Source organism: Leucopleurus acutus (genome assembly GCF_964270905.1).
Source record: "Leucopleurus acutus genome assembly, chromosome: 11".
In the NCBI taxonomy this organism is placed as follows: Eukaryota; Metazoa; Chordata; class Mammalia; order Artiodactyla; family Delphinidae; genus Leucopleurus; species Leucopleurus acutus.
Genome location: NC_139152.1, coordinates 78,416,327 through 78,436,757, shown reverse-complemented (window position 1 = coordinate 78,436,757; position 20,431 = coordinate 78,416,327). Strand labels below are relative to the sequence as shown.

The window sequence follows — 20,431 nt, the reverse complement described above, 5'->3', positions numbered from 1 at the left end:
ACTTTCTGTTTTGAAAGTGATTATAATCCACTGAATCATTTTCTGATAGTGACTGTCCTTCTTTAGCTCTGTAGTCTTCCTACTTTAATTTTTTTTTTTTTTTTTTTTTGCGGTACGCGGGCCTCTCACTGCTGTGGCCTCTCCCATTGCGGAGCACAGGCTCCGGCCGCGCAGGCCCAGCGGCCATGGCTCACGGGCCCAGCCGCTCCGCGGCATGTGGGATCCTCCCGGACCGGGGCACGAACCCGCGTCCCCTGCATCGGCAGGCGGACTCCCAACCTCTGCGCCACCAGGGAAGCCCAAGTCTTCCTACTTTAAAAGGTAAAGTAGACAGGGCTTCCCTGGCGGCGCAGTGGTTGAGAGTCCGCCTGCCGATGCAGGGGACACGGGTTCATGCCCTGGTCCGGGAAGATCCCACATGCCGCGGAGTGGCCGGGCCGTAAAGTAGACAATAGAATACACAGATTCCTAGAATTTTAGAATTGCAAAAGGCCTTAATCATCTAGTCCAACACCCTACCCTTTTACATGATGAAATAGCTATAATGAGCTTTTCGTTTGTTTCAGTTTACATATTCATGTTACTCAACACATATTCAGAAGCAATGTGCTCTGGTCTTAGATTCTGAGAAGGTGGCAGCCACCCTTGTACACTTGCTTATTCAGGCATCTTAAGTGCATAGTGAACCAGATGCTGCGCTCTGCACAGAAGGGGGCAAGGGTGAATAAGATCACAGACTAGAGAGAATCCAGATGTGTCAGCAACTAAACGCAGTCCACTGGGTTAAGCCCTAAAAGTTCTCCACTAATAAGAGAATAATCTTGGGACTTCCCTGGCAGTCCAGCAGTTAAAGACTCTGCACTTCCACTGCAAGGGGCGCGGTTTCAATCCCTGGTTGGGGAACTAAGATCCTGCATGCTGAGCGGTACGGCCAAAAAAAATTAAAAAAAAAAAAAGAGGGAATAATCTTGTCATTTGGGGATGGTAGGGAGAGAATATCAAGGCAGCCTTCATAAAGGAGGAATCCTTTGAGTGCCTGTCACCTTAAAGGATGAGTTGAAATATGCCAAGCAGAAATCTTTGGGAGAGGAGGAGGTGGTGAGGAGGGATGTTGAAGCAGAAGGACAGACATGTAAGGGCAGAGCACACTTGGAGTTGCAACGTGGTTGCAATCTGGCTGGATACACAGTGTGGAGGAGTAGGAATGAAACTAGTGAAGCTAACTAGACACAATGTGGAGTGTCTTCTAAACATAGCAAAGAAAGTTCAGTCTTTGTTGCCCATAGGTGATAGGGAGCTGCTAATGTAGCTCAACCTGAGAACTAATGTGATTATATTTGCATTTTAGAGCTAGTACCTCTGGTGGCAGTGGAGAGAATGGGTTACAGTAAATCTAGAGCAAGCTAGCTACTTCCTAGGTTACTGCAGTAATGTAGGCAAGAAATAAGGAGGCAATATGGAAGGAGAGGAAAGGATTAATAAAATATTCAGAAGCACAAATCAACAGGGCTTGATAACTTAATTGTGATCATAGAGTGTGGAGAAGAAAGTAGAATCCAGGTTTCTGGCTTTGGTCAGTAGGTATATACAGTACGTAGCAACGAGTGACTGAAGGCCATCAAATGCTGTATTCTTTTTTTTTTTTTTAACATCTTTATTGGAGTATAATGCTTTACAGTGGTGTGTTAGTTTCTGCTTTATAACAAAGTGAATCAGCTGTACATATACATATATCCCCATATCTCCTGCCTCTTGCATCTTCCTCCCACCCTCCCTATCCCACCCCTCTAGGTGGTCACAAAGCACTGAGCTGATCTCCCTGTGCTAGGTGGCTGCTTCCCACTAGCTATCTATTTTACATTTGGTAGTGTATATAAGGCCGTGCCACTCTCTCACTTCGTGCCAGCTTACCCTTCCCCCTCCCCATGTCCTCAAGTCCATTCTCTACATCTGCGTCTTTATTCCTGTCCTGCCCCTAACATGCTTTATTTCTTATGAATCTTTTCCTGATTATGATTACACCACTCGCTGATTATGATTCTTCCCTCCTTCAAGATATCAGCACATTTCATAGTTGTCCTTATGTATAGTTATTTGTATATATGGTTTGATCCCTTGTTCACTTCTTGAAGGCTGGAGCTATTTCTTATTTATCTTTAATCTCCTCTTCTAACATCTGCTTTCATGCCCCGTTTCAGAACTACGAAATCAGAATTTCCAAGACAGTTACCTAGGAATCTGAAATTTAAGAGCTGCCTGGTGGTTTTAGTGATCAGTAATGTTTTCAGACAGCTGTAGAGCAGTGAATTAGCTGACGGTGGAGCTGTTTTCTACTACTAACCTTGCTATCAAATTATGGATATTGAATTACTAACGTCAGATTTTTAAATGATGGAGTAAAAATGGTACATTCTTCCTTTTGGGCATGATCTCAGAATAACAAGGAGGATAAGAAATATAAACTCTGCCTTCAGTGATATTAGGAGACAGCTAAAACCCTAAATCACAATATGTGAGTAAGGGCTACCATGAGGTTCCAGTTTCTCCATATCCTCACCAATACTCGCTATTTTCTGAATTCTGATTATACCATTCTATGGGTATGAAGTGATATCTCATTGTGGTTTTAATGCATTTCCCTGATGACTAATTATGTTAAACGTCTTTCATATACTTATTGGCTCTTCTTATATCTTCTTTAGTGAAATGTCTATTCACCTCTTTTACCCATTTTTAACAGAGTTTTATTGAATTATAAGAATTTTTTATGTATTCTGGATACAAAATTCATGATTTACAAGTATTTTTTCTCACCTATGGCATATCTTTTTATTTTATTTTATTTTTGCGGTACGCGGGCCTCTCACTGTTGTGGCCTCTCCCGTTGCGGAGCACAGGCTCCGGACGTGCAGGCTCAGCGGCCATGGCTCACGGGCCTAGCCGCTCCGCAGCATGTGGGATCTTCCCGGACCGGGGCACGAACCCGTGTCCCCTGCATTGGGAGGCGGACTCTCAACCACTGCACCACCAGGGAAGCCCTGTTTTTATTTTCTTTATGGTGTCTTTTGAAACATAAAAAATTTTAACGTATGACGTTCAGTCTATCAATATATTTTTTTTAATGGATCATGATTTTGGTGTTGTATCTAAAAACTGATATACATTTTAAGTGGTTCTACTTATTAAATGTTTCAGCACCTGTAGTGTGCCTAGATTTATTTAAAGCTAGTAATAAAACCTCCTCTTGACCTTTAAGGGACCTCACATCATTTGAAAATGGAGCGTGCAGTACCAAGGCTTCAGTTCTTTCGGTGGTTTAGGTTTCTGTTTTTAATTTTTAATGCATTTCTTCTGACTTTCTAATTTTTAAAAGGCATACTGTATTTTACAAATCTTAAACTTCCTTCCTAGCTACAGACGACATAGAGAAATCATTATAATAGTTAGAAAGCATTGATTTGCTAAAATATTTTTCAAAATAACAGTTATCTGTGTGTGTATACGTGTATGGCATACATAGCCATGGTTATTAGTGCATGACTGATACATGGTCTTTAAGATAAGGCTGTGCTTAGGACCGCTTCCTGAGGAATGTTATCTACATGTCATTTAAAAGGTAAGTGAATGGAGTTGTTCAGTTGAGCAGAATTTATCCAACCTGTTAGTAACAATCATTCAACAACCTGTCTTAGAAAAGAGGAATGAATGGGGGATAGGGGTCAAATTCATCTATCTAATTGTCCCTTTAAAAAATAGAGTTTGGGAGCTAAAGTCAAGTAGCAAGGCTAATTAGACCAGACTATTACTCACTCTGAATTAATAACTGATTGTTCTTTAAAGATTATTTTTGGGGACTTCCCTGGTGGTCGAGTGGTTAAGACTGCGTGCTTCCAATGCAGGGGCATGGGTTCAATCCCTGGTCAAGAAACTAAGATCCCGCATGACGCAAGGCATGGCCAAAAAAAAAAAGATTATTTTTGTAAGTAGTTGATTTCATAGCTTACTTTGAATATTTTTTGGATGACAGTACTTATATTCTGATGGAGGGTTAGGATTTCTTGATATTGTATGTAAATGCTTCTGTAGTAAAATATGAAAACGTGGAAGCAACAGATGCACACTGTGACGTTAGTGTTCACTCCTGGAGAAGGAGGGGAACTTTAATGTTATATATAATAATTTGTTTCATAAAAAGATTTAAACCAAATATTGCAGAATGTTTGGATTTGTAAAATCTTGAGGGGAGAGGAGAGGAGATATACGTGGGTATATGTGTAGCAGTGAATGTTTGTAGGGACGTACCATGATTAGCAGTAGATAATGAAGAGAGATTCAGTGTGTAATAGGATTTCTTGGATAGATACTGGGAAATCTGTGTTCTCGTCCCAACTCTGCTAATGATCAACTTTGAAGCTTGGCAAATCCCTGTTTTAAATGGATGTTCTTTGGGATTCTGCTCTTGGTCCAATTCTCACTTTATATATTCCTTGTGTTTCATCTCCTTCACTTCCAGGACTTCTGCTACCGTGTTCGATTCAGTGGTTTTCGATACGCTAAAAAAAGAAATCTAAAAATAAAGTTCTTATATTTTATATCTATATCTGTGTGACTTCTTATGAGAATAGAAATGATTATAATTTAAAAAACCTAAATTTTAGCATGGTGTAAAACCTTGAGGAATCCTCTTCCTATTTACTCATTTAAATGTCACCAATGCTTTGAGTTAATAAAAGTGTTTTAATGTATACAGAACATAAACAGACATACTTTAAAAAATCATTAAACTGTAATTTTCAGAAGAGCTTCATTCATTGTTAAACTGCATCTATTTCTTTTTAATAATAACTTTTTCTTAACATCTTTATTGGAGTATAATTGCTTTACAATGGTGTGTTAATTTCTGCTTTATAACAAAGTGAATCAGCTTATACATATACATATGTTCCCATATCTCCTCCCTCTTGCATCTCCCTCCCACCTTCCCTATCCCACCCCTCTAGGTGGACACAGAGCAGTGAGCTGATCTCCCTGTGCTATGCGGCTGCTTCCCACTAGCTATTTTACATTTGGTAGTGTATATATGTCCATGCCACTCTCTCACTTCGTCCCAGCTTACCCTTCCCCCTCCCCGTGTCCTCAAGTCCATTCTTTACATCTGCATCTTTATTCCTGTCCTGCCCCTAGGTTCTTCAGAACCTTTTTTTTTTTTTTTTAGATTCCATATATGTGTTAGCATACGGTATTTGTTTTTCTCTTTCTGACTTACTTCACTCTGTATGACAAGCTCTACGTCCATCCACCTCACTACAAACAACTCAATTTCATTTCTTTTTATGGCTGAGTGATATTCCATTGTATATATGTGCCACATCTTCTTTATCCATTCATCTGTTGGATGGACACTTAGGTTGCTTCCGTGTCCTGGCTATTGTAAATAGTGCTGCAGTGAACATTGTAGTATATGACTCTTTTTGAATTATGGTTTTCTCAAGGTATATGCCCAGTAGTGGGATGGCTAGGTCATATGATAATTCTATTTTTAGTTTTTTAAGGAACCTCCGTACTGTTCTCCATAGTGGCTGTATCAATTTACATTCCCACCAACAGTGCAAGAGGGTTCCCTTTTCTCCACACCCTCTCCAGCATTTATTGTTTGTAGATTTTTTGATGATGGCCATTCTGACTGGTGTGAGGTGATACTTCATTGTAGTTTTGATTTGCATCAAAGTTTTGATCTGCATCACTAATGATAAGTGATGTTGAGCATCCTTTCATTAAACTGCATCTATTTTTATACATTGGTTCTGACACTGAAATTCTGGAAACAGGTAAAAACAATTTTTTTTGCAGATAATGAAGTAAGGCAAGATAGGGTAGGGGATTAAGAGGCACAAACTACTATGTACAAAATAAATAAGCTACAAGGATATATTGCACAGCACAGGGGATATAGCCAATATTTTATAATTCCTTTAAATTGAGTATAATCTATAAAAATTTTGAATCACTATGTTGTACACCTGAAGCTAATATAATATTGTAAGTCAACTCTACCTCAATAAAAAATTAGGTTAATAAAAATTATAAAGGCTTGGGGGCAGCATCATGAGCCAGCAACCTGTACAGTCACACAGGGCCCTCACTTCGATTAATGCTCTACTGTCACAATCTTGATATGCTTAATAATTTTGAACAAGATGCCTACATTTCACTTTGCATCAGACCTGCAACTTACGTAGCCAATCCTGTAAAAACTGAAGCATACAAAAGATTCCCTCATCCTCACACCTCCTAATCCAGCCCCGCCGCTGTGAGTGACTACCGCTAATAATTTAGTTTATCCGCCTGGAGGCTTTTTACAATAGGATGCATATTAAAGTGCATACATTATCATGCTTAAGTCTTTCTCTAAAAACTGCTACATTGAAATCTACACAAAGTCACTGTGTGCTGGATCTTCTTGGAAAACACCATAATCCAGAAGGCTACAGACTTTAAAAAAAAATTTTTTTTTCTTTGGCTGAGCCAGGCCACACAGCATGTGGGATCTTAGCTCCCGACCAGGGATGGATCCTGTGTACCCTGCAATGGAAGCACGGAGTCTTAACCGCTGGACTGCCAGGGAAGTCCTAAAAAATTTTATTTATTTATTTATTTTTGGCTGTGTCAGGTCTTAGCTGTGGCACGTGGGATCTTTCCTTGCGGTGCGTGGGCTCCTCTCTAGTTGCCGTGTGCAAGCTCCAGAGCACGTGGGCTCTGTAGTTGAGGCACGAGGTGGGCTTTCTAGTTGCGGTGCTGGGGCTTAGTTGCCCTGCACCATGTGGGATCTTAGTTCCCACCAGGGATGGAACCCGTGTCCCCTGCATTGGAAGGTGGATTCTTAACCACTGGACCACCAGGGAAGTCCCCCTAAAAAATTTTTTAAAGTGGCTCTAAAAATCTCAGGCATAAGAAGTTGATACTGAACTGCAGTTTCAGATTTTATATTGGTGTGTTTGTTTTAAAGCATGTTTTACTTAAAGCTTTAGGGAAATAGCTTAAGTTTCAGAGTATTAAGATACCTATCTCTAATGAGATTTCACTTTCTAAAATCTAGTAAAAATAAACACTAAGCCTCTCCTAGGCAAGTCAAGAATGAAAATAAAGTTTATTCATCAGTTAGGCTCAATTGAACAAGGGATTCACTAGTGGGTGTATAGGATTATTTGGGGCTGTATTTAGTTTGGTGAAGGGGAAAGGTAAAGGATTCTTAGAAGTAGCTACATTAAACGGTAGGAGCAGAATGAGCTCACAGTTGTTCATGAGACCTTTTGTTAGGGAACTTAGGTAAACTATTTCCTTTAATCCTCCTGACAACCCTTGCCAGAGGTGGTATTATCTTCATTTTACAGATGATGAAGCTGTGGCTCAGGTCTCAGAAACTTTCCTAAGGTTACAAATAACGTATGGCAGAGCAGAAACCGAAACTTCTATCCTTGCAACTTAAAGTTCATGTACTTTCCACAGCCTCGCTCTCTCTAGAGGTTTGTTCGTTCACACAGTAGTTGTTGACTGCCTACAGTGTTCTAGGCATAGATGGCAAGAAGGTTAGACCAGCAGCAGGACTTGCAGGAGACTTACTGGGGCAATTGCCTTGAGGGGAGAGAGGGAGAGAGGGAGGGAGGAAGCAGGAGTGGTAGGAAAAGCCTTTGACTTCCCTGCAGGTGTGGCCTGTGCTAGGAGAGAGGGGAGGAGGGACTGGGCAGGGAGCAGCCTCAGGCCAAGGCAGTTCTGAGAAAGTCTTGATCAGGCAGCTAAGGGGTCTGCATCAGGCAGGGGGGCCTGGCTCTAGTACCCTTTCCTGGTCAACCTTGCTGGGGGCAGCCTGCGGGACTCGTGGCCTGATGTTCTTGCTGTGGTGACTCTGAATGTGCAACAGCTAGAGGCTCTCGGTCAGCCTGGCTCCCTGCAGCAGGTTCCCTTGACGGGCTGTCTGAGCGGGGGCACCCCCCGTGGCCACCACACGCAGCGCTGTTCTATCCTGGTGGGGATGGGGAAAGACTGACAGTGTGAGGAAGCAAATGGATACAAAAAAAAGAAAAAGAAAAAAAAGAGGATAGTCCTTTCCTTGATGCTCAGGTAAGCAGATGTGCTAGCATCCTAGCCATGATTTCAGTTTAGAAAAGAAGACTGTTTCACACTGTTACTATTATTATTTTTAGAGACTTAAACATTGGGTAAAACTTTGAGATAATCTGAGAGTTCACTTCCTAAATAAATAAATAAGAATTAGTCACTACCATTATTTTTTTCCTGTCATTTTATTAGTGACTGACTACTGGACTGTCATGGTCACTTTTTACCCTTATTGTGACATTGCCTTGTCCAACTGCACTCTGTGCAGCACAAAATAACTGGGTCCTGGTATTGTCAATGCCAGCATGAATGTAGAGGCCTCTTTCTAAAACCAGATCTGACATTTCTTCAACAGAAACATCAGTGCACTTTCCTTCTAATGGCAGCAGTCATAATTTTCACCTTACATGTAGTACCTGAAATTTTATCACTGCTTGTTCCTTGTTTACTCTCTTGCCCTTCACTCTGTAAATGTAGTGTTCAGATCTTTCACCAGAATAGAAATGGAGAGAAACTCTTCTCCTTTCCTCTGCTGCCCTGGAGTCAAAGCCAGCTCTATCAGTATTTAAATGAAAACAACTACAACAATAATCTCTCATAAATATTGAGACCTCATTCATAATCACCTCTCTTTTTTTCAAAAGTGTACATTTTTTGTCCCTGCTAGAGCTTTTAATTTTCACACCATACAATACATATTAAAATAAATTCTTTTCAGCTCTTTAGAATAAAACTGCCTTGACTGTAAGAGCATATTTCTAAAAGGGATTTTAAGTAAGTTGAGAGTGCCTGTGGCTGTTGACCTGTGTGTGGTATAGACTGTGAAGAGCACTTTTCAGATGGCACTTAAGTTGCCTGATTTAGAGTGGCTTTACTAAGGGTGAAGTGCTCTTATACATGCCTATTGAATCTTTCCTAATCTTAAATTACTTGTGTGCACCCCAGGAACTCACATCATGGGATATCTGTAGGCTTCAGTGGCTGCAGAATGTGGCTTCAGTTTTGAACCATTGGACAGTATGCCCCACCAGGGCTCTGGGGCTCCTGGGGCAGTCTATCAGTCCACTGTTGATAATGGTGAGGATCACCGATTGCTCTCAGCAAATCGTGTATCGTGGTTTAATAACCACATCTAAACCTCCACATTTGCCATCTGAGACATTATATAGTATGAAATGTGTTCTAATTGAAACCTATAAGTATCAGAGCTTGAATGTACGTCTAACTAGCTCCAAGCTGATCTTCATTATCCTTTTATGAGTTCATGTTTTCTTAATGCACTCTTATCACAGGGTGAAGATACTGGAATGAAAAGTAAAGTCCATCATATTGCCAAGGAGATCATGAGCTCAGAGAAAGTGTAGGTATCCAGTTTCCAATTCAGAAGACTATTTGTTTCCCCATTGACTTATTTAAAACATGTCTCATTGCTGTTTTTTACAGGTTTGTGGACGTGTTAAAACTTTTGCATATTGTAAGTATCTGCTAATATTTTCTTGAAGTCTGAGACTATCCACTTTTACATCTTTCCCTGTCCCTCAATATGTTCAGCATAATTAACTTAAATATATTTAAATTAACATGTATATACATGTATGTGCTTTCTAATACATGATTATATTTTAAAATTCACACATATGTGAAGAGAGAAATTTTCTAAAATGCATTAATCTCATGTATGTGTAGTATACCCGGATGATTTCTGAAACATAGAGCCTTTATATCTGTATTTCCAAAGTCTTTAAACTTTCTATCTTCATAATAAAGAGTTATTAAAAGGATAATATTTCTTCTTGGGCATTTTGCAGAAGTTGTCTGCTACAGTAGAATTTTGCACAGCAATGGGTAAAGAATGTCATGATCAGTGTTTAAAACTGTTCTAACTGAACAAGTTCCTAGAAAGACACTTAAAATAGACATTTTTACAACTAACTTTTTAAAGTTCTGTTCAGTTTTTATAATTGTGAACTTGAACAAACCTGTTGGGAAACAATTATGTGTCTGAATGCATATTCATTTTTCTCATGCACTCCTTTGTACCTGCAAGTTTTCACAAGTTTCATTACTCATTGGCAGTTAAAATGCTTTTAGTGTTACTTTATTTTAATTATATTTGGGCAAGATATTAAGACTTAACAAAAGAAAAGGTTGAAGTAGAGGAAACAGTAAAAAAAGAAATGGAAGTGACTTGAATTACCATCCAAGAAGTTTACTTATATGGTAATTATTAACATCATATTAAACTGAATTGCTGAAAAACGGTAGGTTTACAAAATATACACCCATTTATGTCTCTGCAAAGAGTATGATTTTCAGTGTTTTTTTTTGATAGATATATAAACATGAAAAATGGGTTATACTTAAAGGTGGGATCATTCACCAAATGATCCCCTTGTGCTCTGCACTTGGTCCAATAGACACATGGAGGCCTAATTCCTGTGTGAAGAATCTCTAGCTTTGGAAATTTTTTCTTAAAAATTTCTTAACATTGCTAATTTGTTTTGAGAAGTTATTTTCCCATGAATAGTTCCTCATATAACTCTTGACTATATTGGAAATTTCACTTTTAAAATTCATATATATATATATATATATATATATATATATATATATGGCAATATTTGGTCACCCAGAGTTATTGACAAGCATATTGTCAATTCCAAAATTAATGATAAGCTTGATAAATATAAATGACTTAGCAAAATAAACTCCATATACATTTGCTGTTATGCCCCAACCTTCTCTATTGTACAAGCAATTGCAGGGGGAGAAGAAAATGCTAAACTGCTGTTTTTCTGGAAAACTTAGAACATATCTCTAGGATGAGCAAACTGTATCTATTGGACATATTTTCTGATAGACATGTTTAAATACAAATAGGACCACTCCAGGGAAATTTTAAGCATCTGCAAGTGAATGAGTAAACTTGTAGAGGCAAAAAATTGCTATGTTTAACTTCACTGTTCGATTTGATCAAAACTTGCATACGAATAACAATTTGTAGACCACACTTGGAGAAGCATTAGCTTAGTAGATTGTATTTCTTACCAAGTATGTGAATTTTAGACAATAGTTTGGGGAATTTCCCGGCGGTCCACTGGTTAGGACTCTGCACTTTCACTTCCAAGGGCCCAGGTTCGATCCCTGGTTGGGAAACTAAGATCCCACAAGCTGTGTGGTGTGGGCAAAAAAAAAAAAGTTTGACCTGTTAGGTCTAGCTTTCCTCATTTGTAAAATGGGGATAAAAATACCCATCTCTCAGGTTGTGAGGAATCAGTGGAATAAAGTATGTGAAAGAACCTGGTATTGTGCAATATATGGTAGGGTCTCAAATTGCTGTTACATTTTCTTCTTCTTCTTCCCTTGTAGAGCATCAGTGAATGGGAAGTATTCTTTTTTTTTTTTTTTTTCAATACGCAGGCCTCTCACTGTTGTGGCCTCTTCTGTTGCAGAGCACAGGCTCCAGACGCACAGGCTCAGCGGCCATGGCTCACGGGCCCAGCCGCTCTGTGGCATGTGGGATCTTCCCAGACCGGGGCACGAACCCGTGTCCCCTGCATCAGCAGGCAGACTCTCAACCACTGTGCCACCAGGGAAGCCCGGAAGTATTCATTTTAATATTACCAGGCAGTAGACTTGTCACGATTCTGTCCCTTTCAAATGCCCTTTCCCCCCCCGTATTAAAATTTCATTTTAATGAAGGAAGTTCTGATTCCAGTGGGTAGAGAAGCAATTAAAAGCTTTACCAGTATGTTTATTTGATTTAAAAATATATATATATCCTGGTTCTTACCTATATATTTTTGGAGCAAAGCATAAGCCCTATAAAAATAGGCAATTAGACCAAAATATTTCCCTTATCTCAGATCTGATTGATGGCCTTGGCCTCTTCCCCGCTGATGTTGAACAGAGTGAATCATCCATAACCCACCTTGATTTGCACATCTTGAAAACCTCCTAAGCCTTTAATGTAGGACTGAGAGTAGGTCATCTGCCAACCTCATGTTAACATCCTGTCTGGTATGTGCAAATGTTAACTCACTAGAGCCCAACATTAGCGGGTATCTTAACAACCAAGCATTAAACAGGTTCTCAGCCATTACTAGGAGGGGTTTGTCACCAGGTTAGGATAATGTGGGTGAAGCCAAAAGCATCTTGTTTGTTTCAATCCAGCACTCCCACTATGCTGTTAAGGCTCATATTTACTCTTCTACCAGAAGTACCCCATAAAGGTAGCATGTGGATCGTTTTAATCCTGAGCACTCCTGCTATCTGATTTCCTCTAAATGCATTAGCTTCTGTGTTATATGATAGAATATGACTGCTTTAAAATATCTAACAGGCTTTAGATAATCCAGTGGGTATTTTTGGAAATCGGCCAGGTATCCACGTGGCTTGGGAGAAGCTATTGTTTAGTTATATATGATTTCCCATTAATAGTCTTCCATATTAGAGACTCTAGAATAGCACTAATAGATCTTTCTGTGAAACAGAAATGTTCAGTATCAGCACTGTCCAATAGAGTAGCCATACTTTAAAAAGTTTAATATATCAGAGTAGTTTGTTAACATTTTATAGATCACTTTAATATGTTACTGTAGCTCACTATCACTTCTTTGTTTTGAATTTCCTGAACCAGGTGCTATAGCTCATAAAAGTGTTTTTAAATCTAATGAATTTTATCATATTACATTGGGAGGAATTAGATTTGGGTAGAGGTTATGTGATTTAAAATATACTTAAGGTTCTAAGAATTAGTGCACTTAGCTGAGGGCTTTGATTCTGATGTTTGTGAGAAAGAATTGGGCCTGCAGAGGCAGTAGCAAGACTATAAGTAATGTTTTATATGGTCCTCACTCTGCAGTACCTACCATGAGCTCTTGGACTTTGACCTGGATTTGAAAAAAGGTCCAGTATACACATTGTCTCTAAGTCAATGCCCTGTTGAGTCCAGAGAAAAAAGAGATTCTTAAAAGGCAGTCTTTCCCTTTTCAAAATAGTAGTGCCATCCATATAGCTGCCAAAGCCAGAAAACTAGGATTTGTTCTTCATTTCTCCCTCTCACCTCTCCAGCCGAACTATCAGCAAACCTGCTGATTCTATTTCCTCTTTACTGCTACCAGCCTAGTCCAGAATAGCATCTCATACTCAAAACAGCACCAGCCTTTTAACTGGGCTTCCTATGTCCATTCTTACCCCCCTTCAATCTGTTCCTTAAAAGATTTTTTTCATATAAAATATTAGGAGTGATTTCCTTAACATATATATATATTAGATCATGTCACTCCCCTGCTTAAAACTCTTTAAATGGTTCTCATTGCATTATATAGTAAAAACCATGCTATTTACCAAGTCCTGTAAGTAGGATGACCATCTGTCCTAGTCTGCTTTTGACCATCTTGGTTATTGTCTTAGCATAATCTTATTAATAGAGCTCCCTTTTACTGTCAAAAATGATCCAGTTTGGATAGTAAATTATGGTTCCCCCTGCCTGTAAGGTGCTCTGTGATTTGGCCTTTAGTAGTGAGGTGAAATGTTGGTCAAAGAGAGAAAGGCATTCTCTCACTTGCAGACCATGTTCTGGCCATACCAGCCTCCTTTCAGTTCTTAGTTCAGTACTGAGGTTATTTCTGCTCAGAGATTTTGCCAATGCAGTTTCCTGGAATGTTCATCCTTCCTTCCTTTGTTCATAGCTAGTTGTTTCTTTATCCTTCCGGTCTGGGCTCAGTGTGACTTCTTCAGAGAGGTCTTCACTGACATCCTTTTCTCTTCAACTTTCCTGTGTTTCTTTTCTTCTTGATACTTCGTATGTTTTGTATATGTTTGTTTACTTGTTTGTGTTTGGTCTCCTGTACTAACATGTAAGCTAGATGAGGGCAGACATCCTGTATCTTCAGAGTCTCCCATCATTCCTATTCAGTGGAAGGCCCCCAGTAAATGTTAATTGAATGAATAACTGGGACTAATTGGTTAGTGGTTAAGAATTCTGCTTCTGCCACTAACTGTGTGCTCTTGGGCAAGTTAATGAAGCCTCGTTTTCTTCTGGAAAATGGGAATAATAATAACCACATAAAGTTGGTGTAATGGTTAAATGTGATCATACAAAAAACTGTTAGGGGGCTTCCCTGGTGGCGCAGCGGTTGAGAGTCTGCCTGCCGATGCAGGGGACACGGGTTCATGCCCCGGTCCAGGACGATCCCACATGCCGCGGAGCGGCTGGGCCCGTGAGCCATGGCCGCTGAGCCTGTGCGTCCGGAGCCTGTGCTCCGCAACAGGAGAGGCCACAACAGTGAGAGGCCCGAGTAACACACACACACAAAAAAAAAACCGTTAGGCACCAATTAGTTTTAGCTGCAGGCTAAGTGGAGGTCCTTCAAGATAAAGTGCTGTTATTTAGAATGTTATGTCAGTTAAAATCCATACTATTTAGTTTTAATATTATCTTAGTAAGCTTTTACTAAAATCAATCAAAATAGAATTTGTTCCCGAAAAATAGCCTACTAGGTTTCTTCTTCCATTAGAAAGTAAGCTCCATGAAAGCAGGGATTTTTATCTGTTTTGTTTATTGGTATCGTACTAAATTAGTATGTTAAATGAATGATAGGAAACTGATGAATAATACTTGGTTTGGTGAAACTCTAGTCGTTTATATTTCTTCTCCTCTTTTGTAGCAGAAGTTGTCCAATACAGAGGTTGCTATTATATTGTATATAAATGCCATTTTCCAGATAAAACACCTTAGACATCTAATATAATTAAGTACAAATGATACAGTGTTTTTTTGCTTTTGTTATCTTATTTGCTTTCTGATGGGAGACTGGTTTAATAGACATATCTATAAGCTTATTTTTTAAATGTCTAAATAGCATGATTTAAAAAATATATTTTGAAAGAAAATGATTAGAGACTTTAGGTCTTTTTGACAAAGATGGGCTGGTTAAGCAGTAGGTAAGTGGTACTCGTAATGAAGCATCTTTGTTCTACCAATTGCCTTAGACTGGGATATACGTTACCTTGAAAATTTGAGAGACTCCCAATTAAAATCCATAGAGTTAGAGGCAAAGCTACTTGGACATTCAGATGTCTGTTAGTAAATAGAATATATCTTTTTTTAAAATGCATTATAAAAGACTTCCTTGGGCTTCTCTGATGGCGCAGTGGTTAAGAATCCGCCTGCCAATGCAGGGGACACGGGTTCGAGCCCTGATCCGGGAAGATCCCACATGCCGTGGAGCAACTAAGCCTGTGCGCAACTACTGAGCCTGCGCTCTAGAGCCCATGAACCACAGCTACCAAAGCCCGTGCGCCTAGAGCCCATGCTCTGCAACAAGAGAAGCCACCGCAATGAGAAGCCCGTGCACTGCAACAAAGAGTAGCCCCCATTCACCACAACTAGAGAAAGCCTGCGCGCAGCAACGAAGACCCAACACAACCAAAAATAAATAAATTAAATAAATAAATAAAATAATAAAAGACTTTTTCATAGAAGCCTCCAGTTTTTACCATCTTAAAATGACTTCATCTTGTTCTACTGAATACACCTTGTCTTTTCAGTTTTGAGAACCATTTAAGTATCGTTTGTTCTTTAGTTATAAAGAATCCGCCTTTAGTGTCTATTGACATGGCTACCAGACTTTCACTTCTGAGCAGCTTCCTTCGCATGAGGACTATCCTTCACTGAATGAAGTTCATTGTTTTTTTTTGTTTGTTTTAATTTTTGACCTCATCTTGCGGCATGCGTGAACTTAGTTCCCCAATCAGGGATCAAACCCATGCCCCCTGTACTGGGAGCATGGAGTCTTAACCACTGGACCGCTAGAGAAGTCCCTGAAGTTCATTGTTAAGAGTGCCTTTGTCTTGCTGCTGAGGTGTTTGTTTCCCTCACCTTGGTTTGGTATAATGTTTCCTTCTGTTTATAGACCTCTGTTTGAGGGCTCTCTTTCCAAGCTTCCAGGGACTTGTGGATCTTAAATGGTGGTCATGTATCATTTAAGATAACCAAATCTCCTTTAATTAAATAAATGGCCTTATTGAGTGCTCTCTGTGTACCTCGCAGCATATGTTACACAAATTATCTATTTTAATCCTCATAACCACCCTATCAGATAGATGTCATTTCTGTTTTTTTAAATGAAGAAAGTAAGCTAACTGCCAAAAGTAACCCACTAAATGGCAAAACCCATTAAATGGCAAAGCCAGACTTTGAACCCTGGTCTGTTTGAGCCCTTGCACTAAGTGAATGTTCAGAAATTGATTAAAAATTGTTACTTGAAATCTCTGCCGTGCTGTGTAGGGTACAGTGTGTCTTTGAGTATATTGGCTTGCATTCAGAATTCTTTCAGTTGGGCCAGGAAACTGGAGAAGTTCTAGTTTTTCATCTTCTAAAGATGATCATTTAAGATATATTATGATGATTATTTCTTAATGTTATTAAGCAGGGGTTGGAGATTTGAGACAAAGGATAGGTTTCATCCATGTTTTATACAGTTTTGCATTGATGATTGTACATGATATCACTAGGTCTGAACATAGAGGGAGGAGTAACTTCATTGGTCAAATATTTTCATTTTAGAACAAAATCAAATTGTTTACGTGGAGCCTTCCCCCTACCCCCTTTAACTTAATAGTATCACACTGCTTTCTGTATATTTTTCAAAGCTCTTTGACCTTAGCAGCTGCTTTGCTTTTGCTTAATATGAAGTGATTCTTAATGCCCTTCATGTAGGCAGGGAGCCCTGCAGAGCTCCCTGTCTGCTCATATGCCCATTTAGTCTTCGTAATTCACTGTGTCATCATAGTGGTTAAGTAATGCCCTAAGGTCAGGAAGCCCAGTTAGGACAGCTGGTTATTAACTCCCTTACTTCTCTTTGGTCCTGGAGATATAAAGCCTGACCTGACAAACAAGGCCATCTGTTTTGTGCTTCGTTGCTTTAGATGTTCAGACTTGATTTTATTTGCATTGATTTTTGCTTGCTCTTGCCCAAGTGATCAGAGCTGGTAAGGCTAGTATGTTAATACCTCAAAGGAGCTGAGTTTTTTTTAAGTTGATCTGGTTCTTATTTGTAGGTTTTCTTGGAATTATTAAGAATACTATTATGGTATGCTTTTTAATCCAGAAGCCCATTTCTGGTTCTAAAAAGGCCAAGTTGTTGGTGATCAGAAACTAGAGTGTAGATGGTTCAGTTTTGCATACAGAATCTTTGGTAGGTTTTATGTTAGAACAATAGATTGAAGTATATGTAGTTGATATCAAAAAACTCACCCGTTGGGCTTCCGTGGTGGCACAGTGGTTGACAGTCCGCCTGCCGATGCAGGGGACGCGGGTTCGTGCCCCGGTCCGGGAAGATCCCACATGCAGCGGAGCGGCTGGGCCCGTGAGCCATGGCCGCTGAGCCTGCGCGTCTGGAGCCTGTGCTCTGCAACGGGAGAGGCCACAACAGTGAGAGGCCCACGTACCGCAAAAAAGCAAACAAACAAACAAAAAACTCACCTGCTTACCTAACATTTTTACACTCTAGCTCCCTCACCTCTTTTATTTTAATTAGCCACCTTTTCCAGTGTGAAAAAGTATACTTTGGATCTAATTGAAAGTGCCAGTCCTGTGGTCTTGCATCCTCACTGATTTAGTCAAGGGGGTGCTGGTAAATTTAGATTCTTCTGCCTCAAAATAGTTTTGCCTCTGGCTCTTAAGTGTCATCACACTTTCCCAAATTATCCTGGCTGTTAGCATTTAGAAAAATAACCAGACATATGTTGTAATCATCCTTTCTATTTAAAAAAAAAAAAGTTTCCTCCTTCCAGTGGCACGAGTTTGGAAATGGTTGAGGTTCGTGAAGAGCTGAGAAGTTAGAGATTGCGTGTAGTTCCTGTGTGAATTAGTTGCATCTGGCACTGGGGCCATTGCACATGGCTTTCAGGGGATGGTAGCCCTCGAGGTGAGGGAATGAATTGGGGCCAGGGCTGCGCTGTGCAGTTAAGAAGGCCATCAGTTATGAGTAAGGCCCTTGGTCTGAGTTGCACTGGCCTGGAGGAAGGGGTGCTCTTTTCTGTTTTCAAAAATCCACGATGAAGACTAACAATGGCCCTCGTAGTACTTGTTTAAAATATGTAACTCTCTGGGTCTTAGGAATAATGTTTAATAGCTGGGTATAAACTCTGTAAATTCCTATTGTCTTTGTTAAACGTTCTTCTTTTGCACTTATATTTCTCTTTTATTCTGACATGCTACTCATAATTTTAAAAAAGGCATCATAGCCCATTCATTCCTCTAGAGCTGTCGACACCACCCAGTAGTACTGGAAAAAAACTAAAGTTTTGCCTGGTATGTGACAGTGTCCTCCAGTTAGAGGTGGCCACCTCACTGGTCAGTGCAGTGTGGATTTGGCTAGTGTCTGTCGCATGTGTCTTAAATAAACCAGTTTCCTTTTTGGCAATGGTGGCAGACATATGGAATACAGAGTCTAGCAAAAGCTGTGTCAAACAGGGTCCTTAAGCTACTTAGCAGCTAATGTCTGCTGTCACTGTCCTGGCTGAGGAAATGCCTTCCAACTGGAAAATAAAAGTCATCCTGCTGCCAAGGGACAAACATATTCATCATTTATCCTACCAGGAGAAAGGGCAGTGCTTCTTGTTTTGCTGAACAAGGAAACTCTTGCGTCTAAATTATATTAATCATTAAACTGGTAAAATAAAAAAAAAATGCTATGGAAGATGTTTAACTGTTGTGCTTTGAATACATTTACAGTTGAGGATGTTATTGGTGGTATGTAAATATATTCTGTATAGTTCTGTCTGATGGCAGGTCTAATGACTTTCGAAAGTGTTAAGTTGGCTCTATTTTCTCTCAGTAAATATGAATGCTGATAGAAACAAGCTGTTGGGAGATGGAATTTGGCCCAGATCCATTTGGTTTCTGGAGCTGTTTTGTGTGGTTTTCTGGATTGTAGTTTATGCAAGTAACGAATTCTTATTTTATATTAAAGTAATTAGTTGTCAAAGTAGTTCTTTAGTTACTGGTCTAACTAGTTGATTCCTTTGGGTTAATATGACGGTTTGGGGCTGATAAAGTTAGTCCCAGGTACTGAGGCCTAAGTGAAGGGTTTATTAGCACTTGTTGAACATAGGATTTGACTTGTCTAAAATATACCTTAGAAGAGGAATCATTTTTTAATTTTTCTTTGGCCACCCCTCACGGCATGCGGGATCGCGGCATGTGGTATCTTAGTTCCCTGACCAGGGATAGAACCCATGCCCCTACAGTGGAAGCCCAGAGGTGGAGTCCTTACCACTGGACCACCAGGGAATTCCCAAAAGAGGAATCTTTTTGTGTACTTTTATTTATTTTTTTACATATACATATATTCATTCTTTTTTAGATTTTTTTCTCGTATAGGTTATCACAGAATATTGAGTAGAGTTCCCTGTGCTATACAGTAGGTCCTTGTTGGTTATCTGTCTTATGTATAGTAGTGTGTGTGTTCATCCCAAGCTCCTGATTTATCCCTCCCCCTCACATTTCCCCTTTGATCACCATAAGTTTGTTTTCAATATCTGTAAGTCTTTTTGTTTTGTAAATAAGTTCATTTGTATTGTTTTTTTAATTAGATTCCACATATGAGTGATATCATATGATATCTGTCTTTCTTTGTCTGACTTTACTTAGTATGATACTCTCTAGGTCCATCCATGTTGCTGTAAATGACATTATTTCATTCTTTTTTTTAATGGCTGAGTAATACCCCATTGTATTTGTACACACACACACACACACACACACACACAGAGACACACATATAAACATATTCTTTATCCATTCATCTGTTGATGGATATTTAGTTTGCTTCCATTTCTTTTGTGTGTGTGTGTGTGTGTGTGTGTCTGTGTCTGTGTCTGTGTCTGCACCACAAGGCCTGTGGGAATCTTAGTTCCCTGGCCAGGGATTGCATCCGTGCCCCCTGCAATGGAAGTGTGGCGTCTTAACCACTGGACCACCAGGGAAGTCTCCTCCATGTCCTGGCTATTGTAAATAGTGCTACAATGAACATTGGGGTGCATGTATCCTTTTGAAGTATGGTTTTCTTCTCATATATGCCCAGGAGTGGGATTGCTGGATCATATGGTAGTTCTATTTTTAGTTTTTTTAAGGAACCTCCATACTGTTCTCCATAGTGGCTGTACCAATTTACATTCCCACCAACAGTGTTAGGAGGGTTCTCTTTTCTCCACACCCTTTCTAGCATTATTGTTTGTAGACTTTTTGATCATGGCCATTCTGACCAGTGTGAGGTGGTACCTCACTGTAGTTTTGATTTGCATT

At 39.6% G+C, this 20,431-nt stretch overlaps 1 protein-coding gene across 2 annotated transcripts in view; it reads left to right on the top strand.

Moving 5' to 3' along the window:
• FGD6 (FYVE, RhoGEF and PH domain containing 6) overlaps positions 1–20,431 on the top strand; it is a 108,899-nt gene that overhangs the window by 41,852 nt on the left and 46,616 nt on the right. For both annotated transcript variants that reach the window (XM_082850163.1, XM_082850162.1), the window contains exons 4-5: positions 9,408–9,475; positions 9,559–9,589. In XM_082850163.1, the coding sequence (XP_082706289.1) occupies positions 9,408–9,475; positions 9,559–9,589 (99 nt within the window). The remainder of the gene's footprint in view (positions 1–9,407; positions 9,476–9,558; positions 9,590–20,431) is intronic.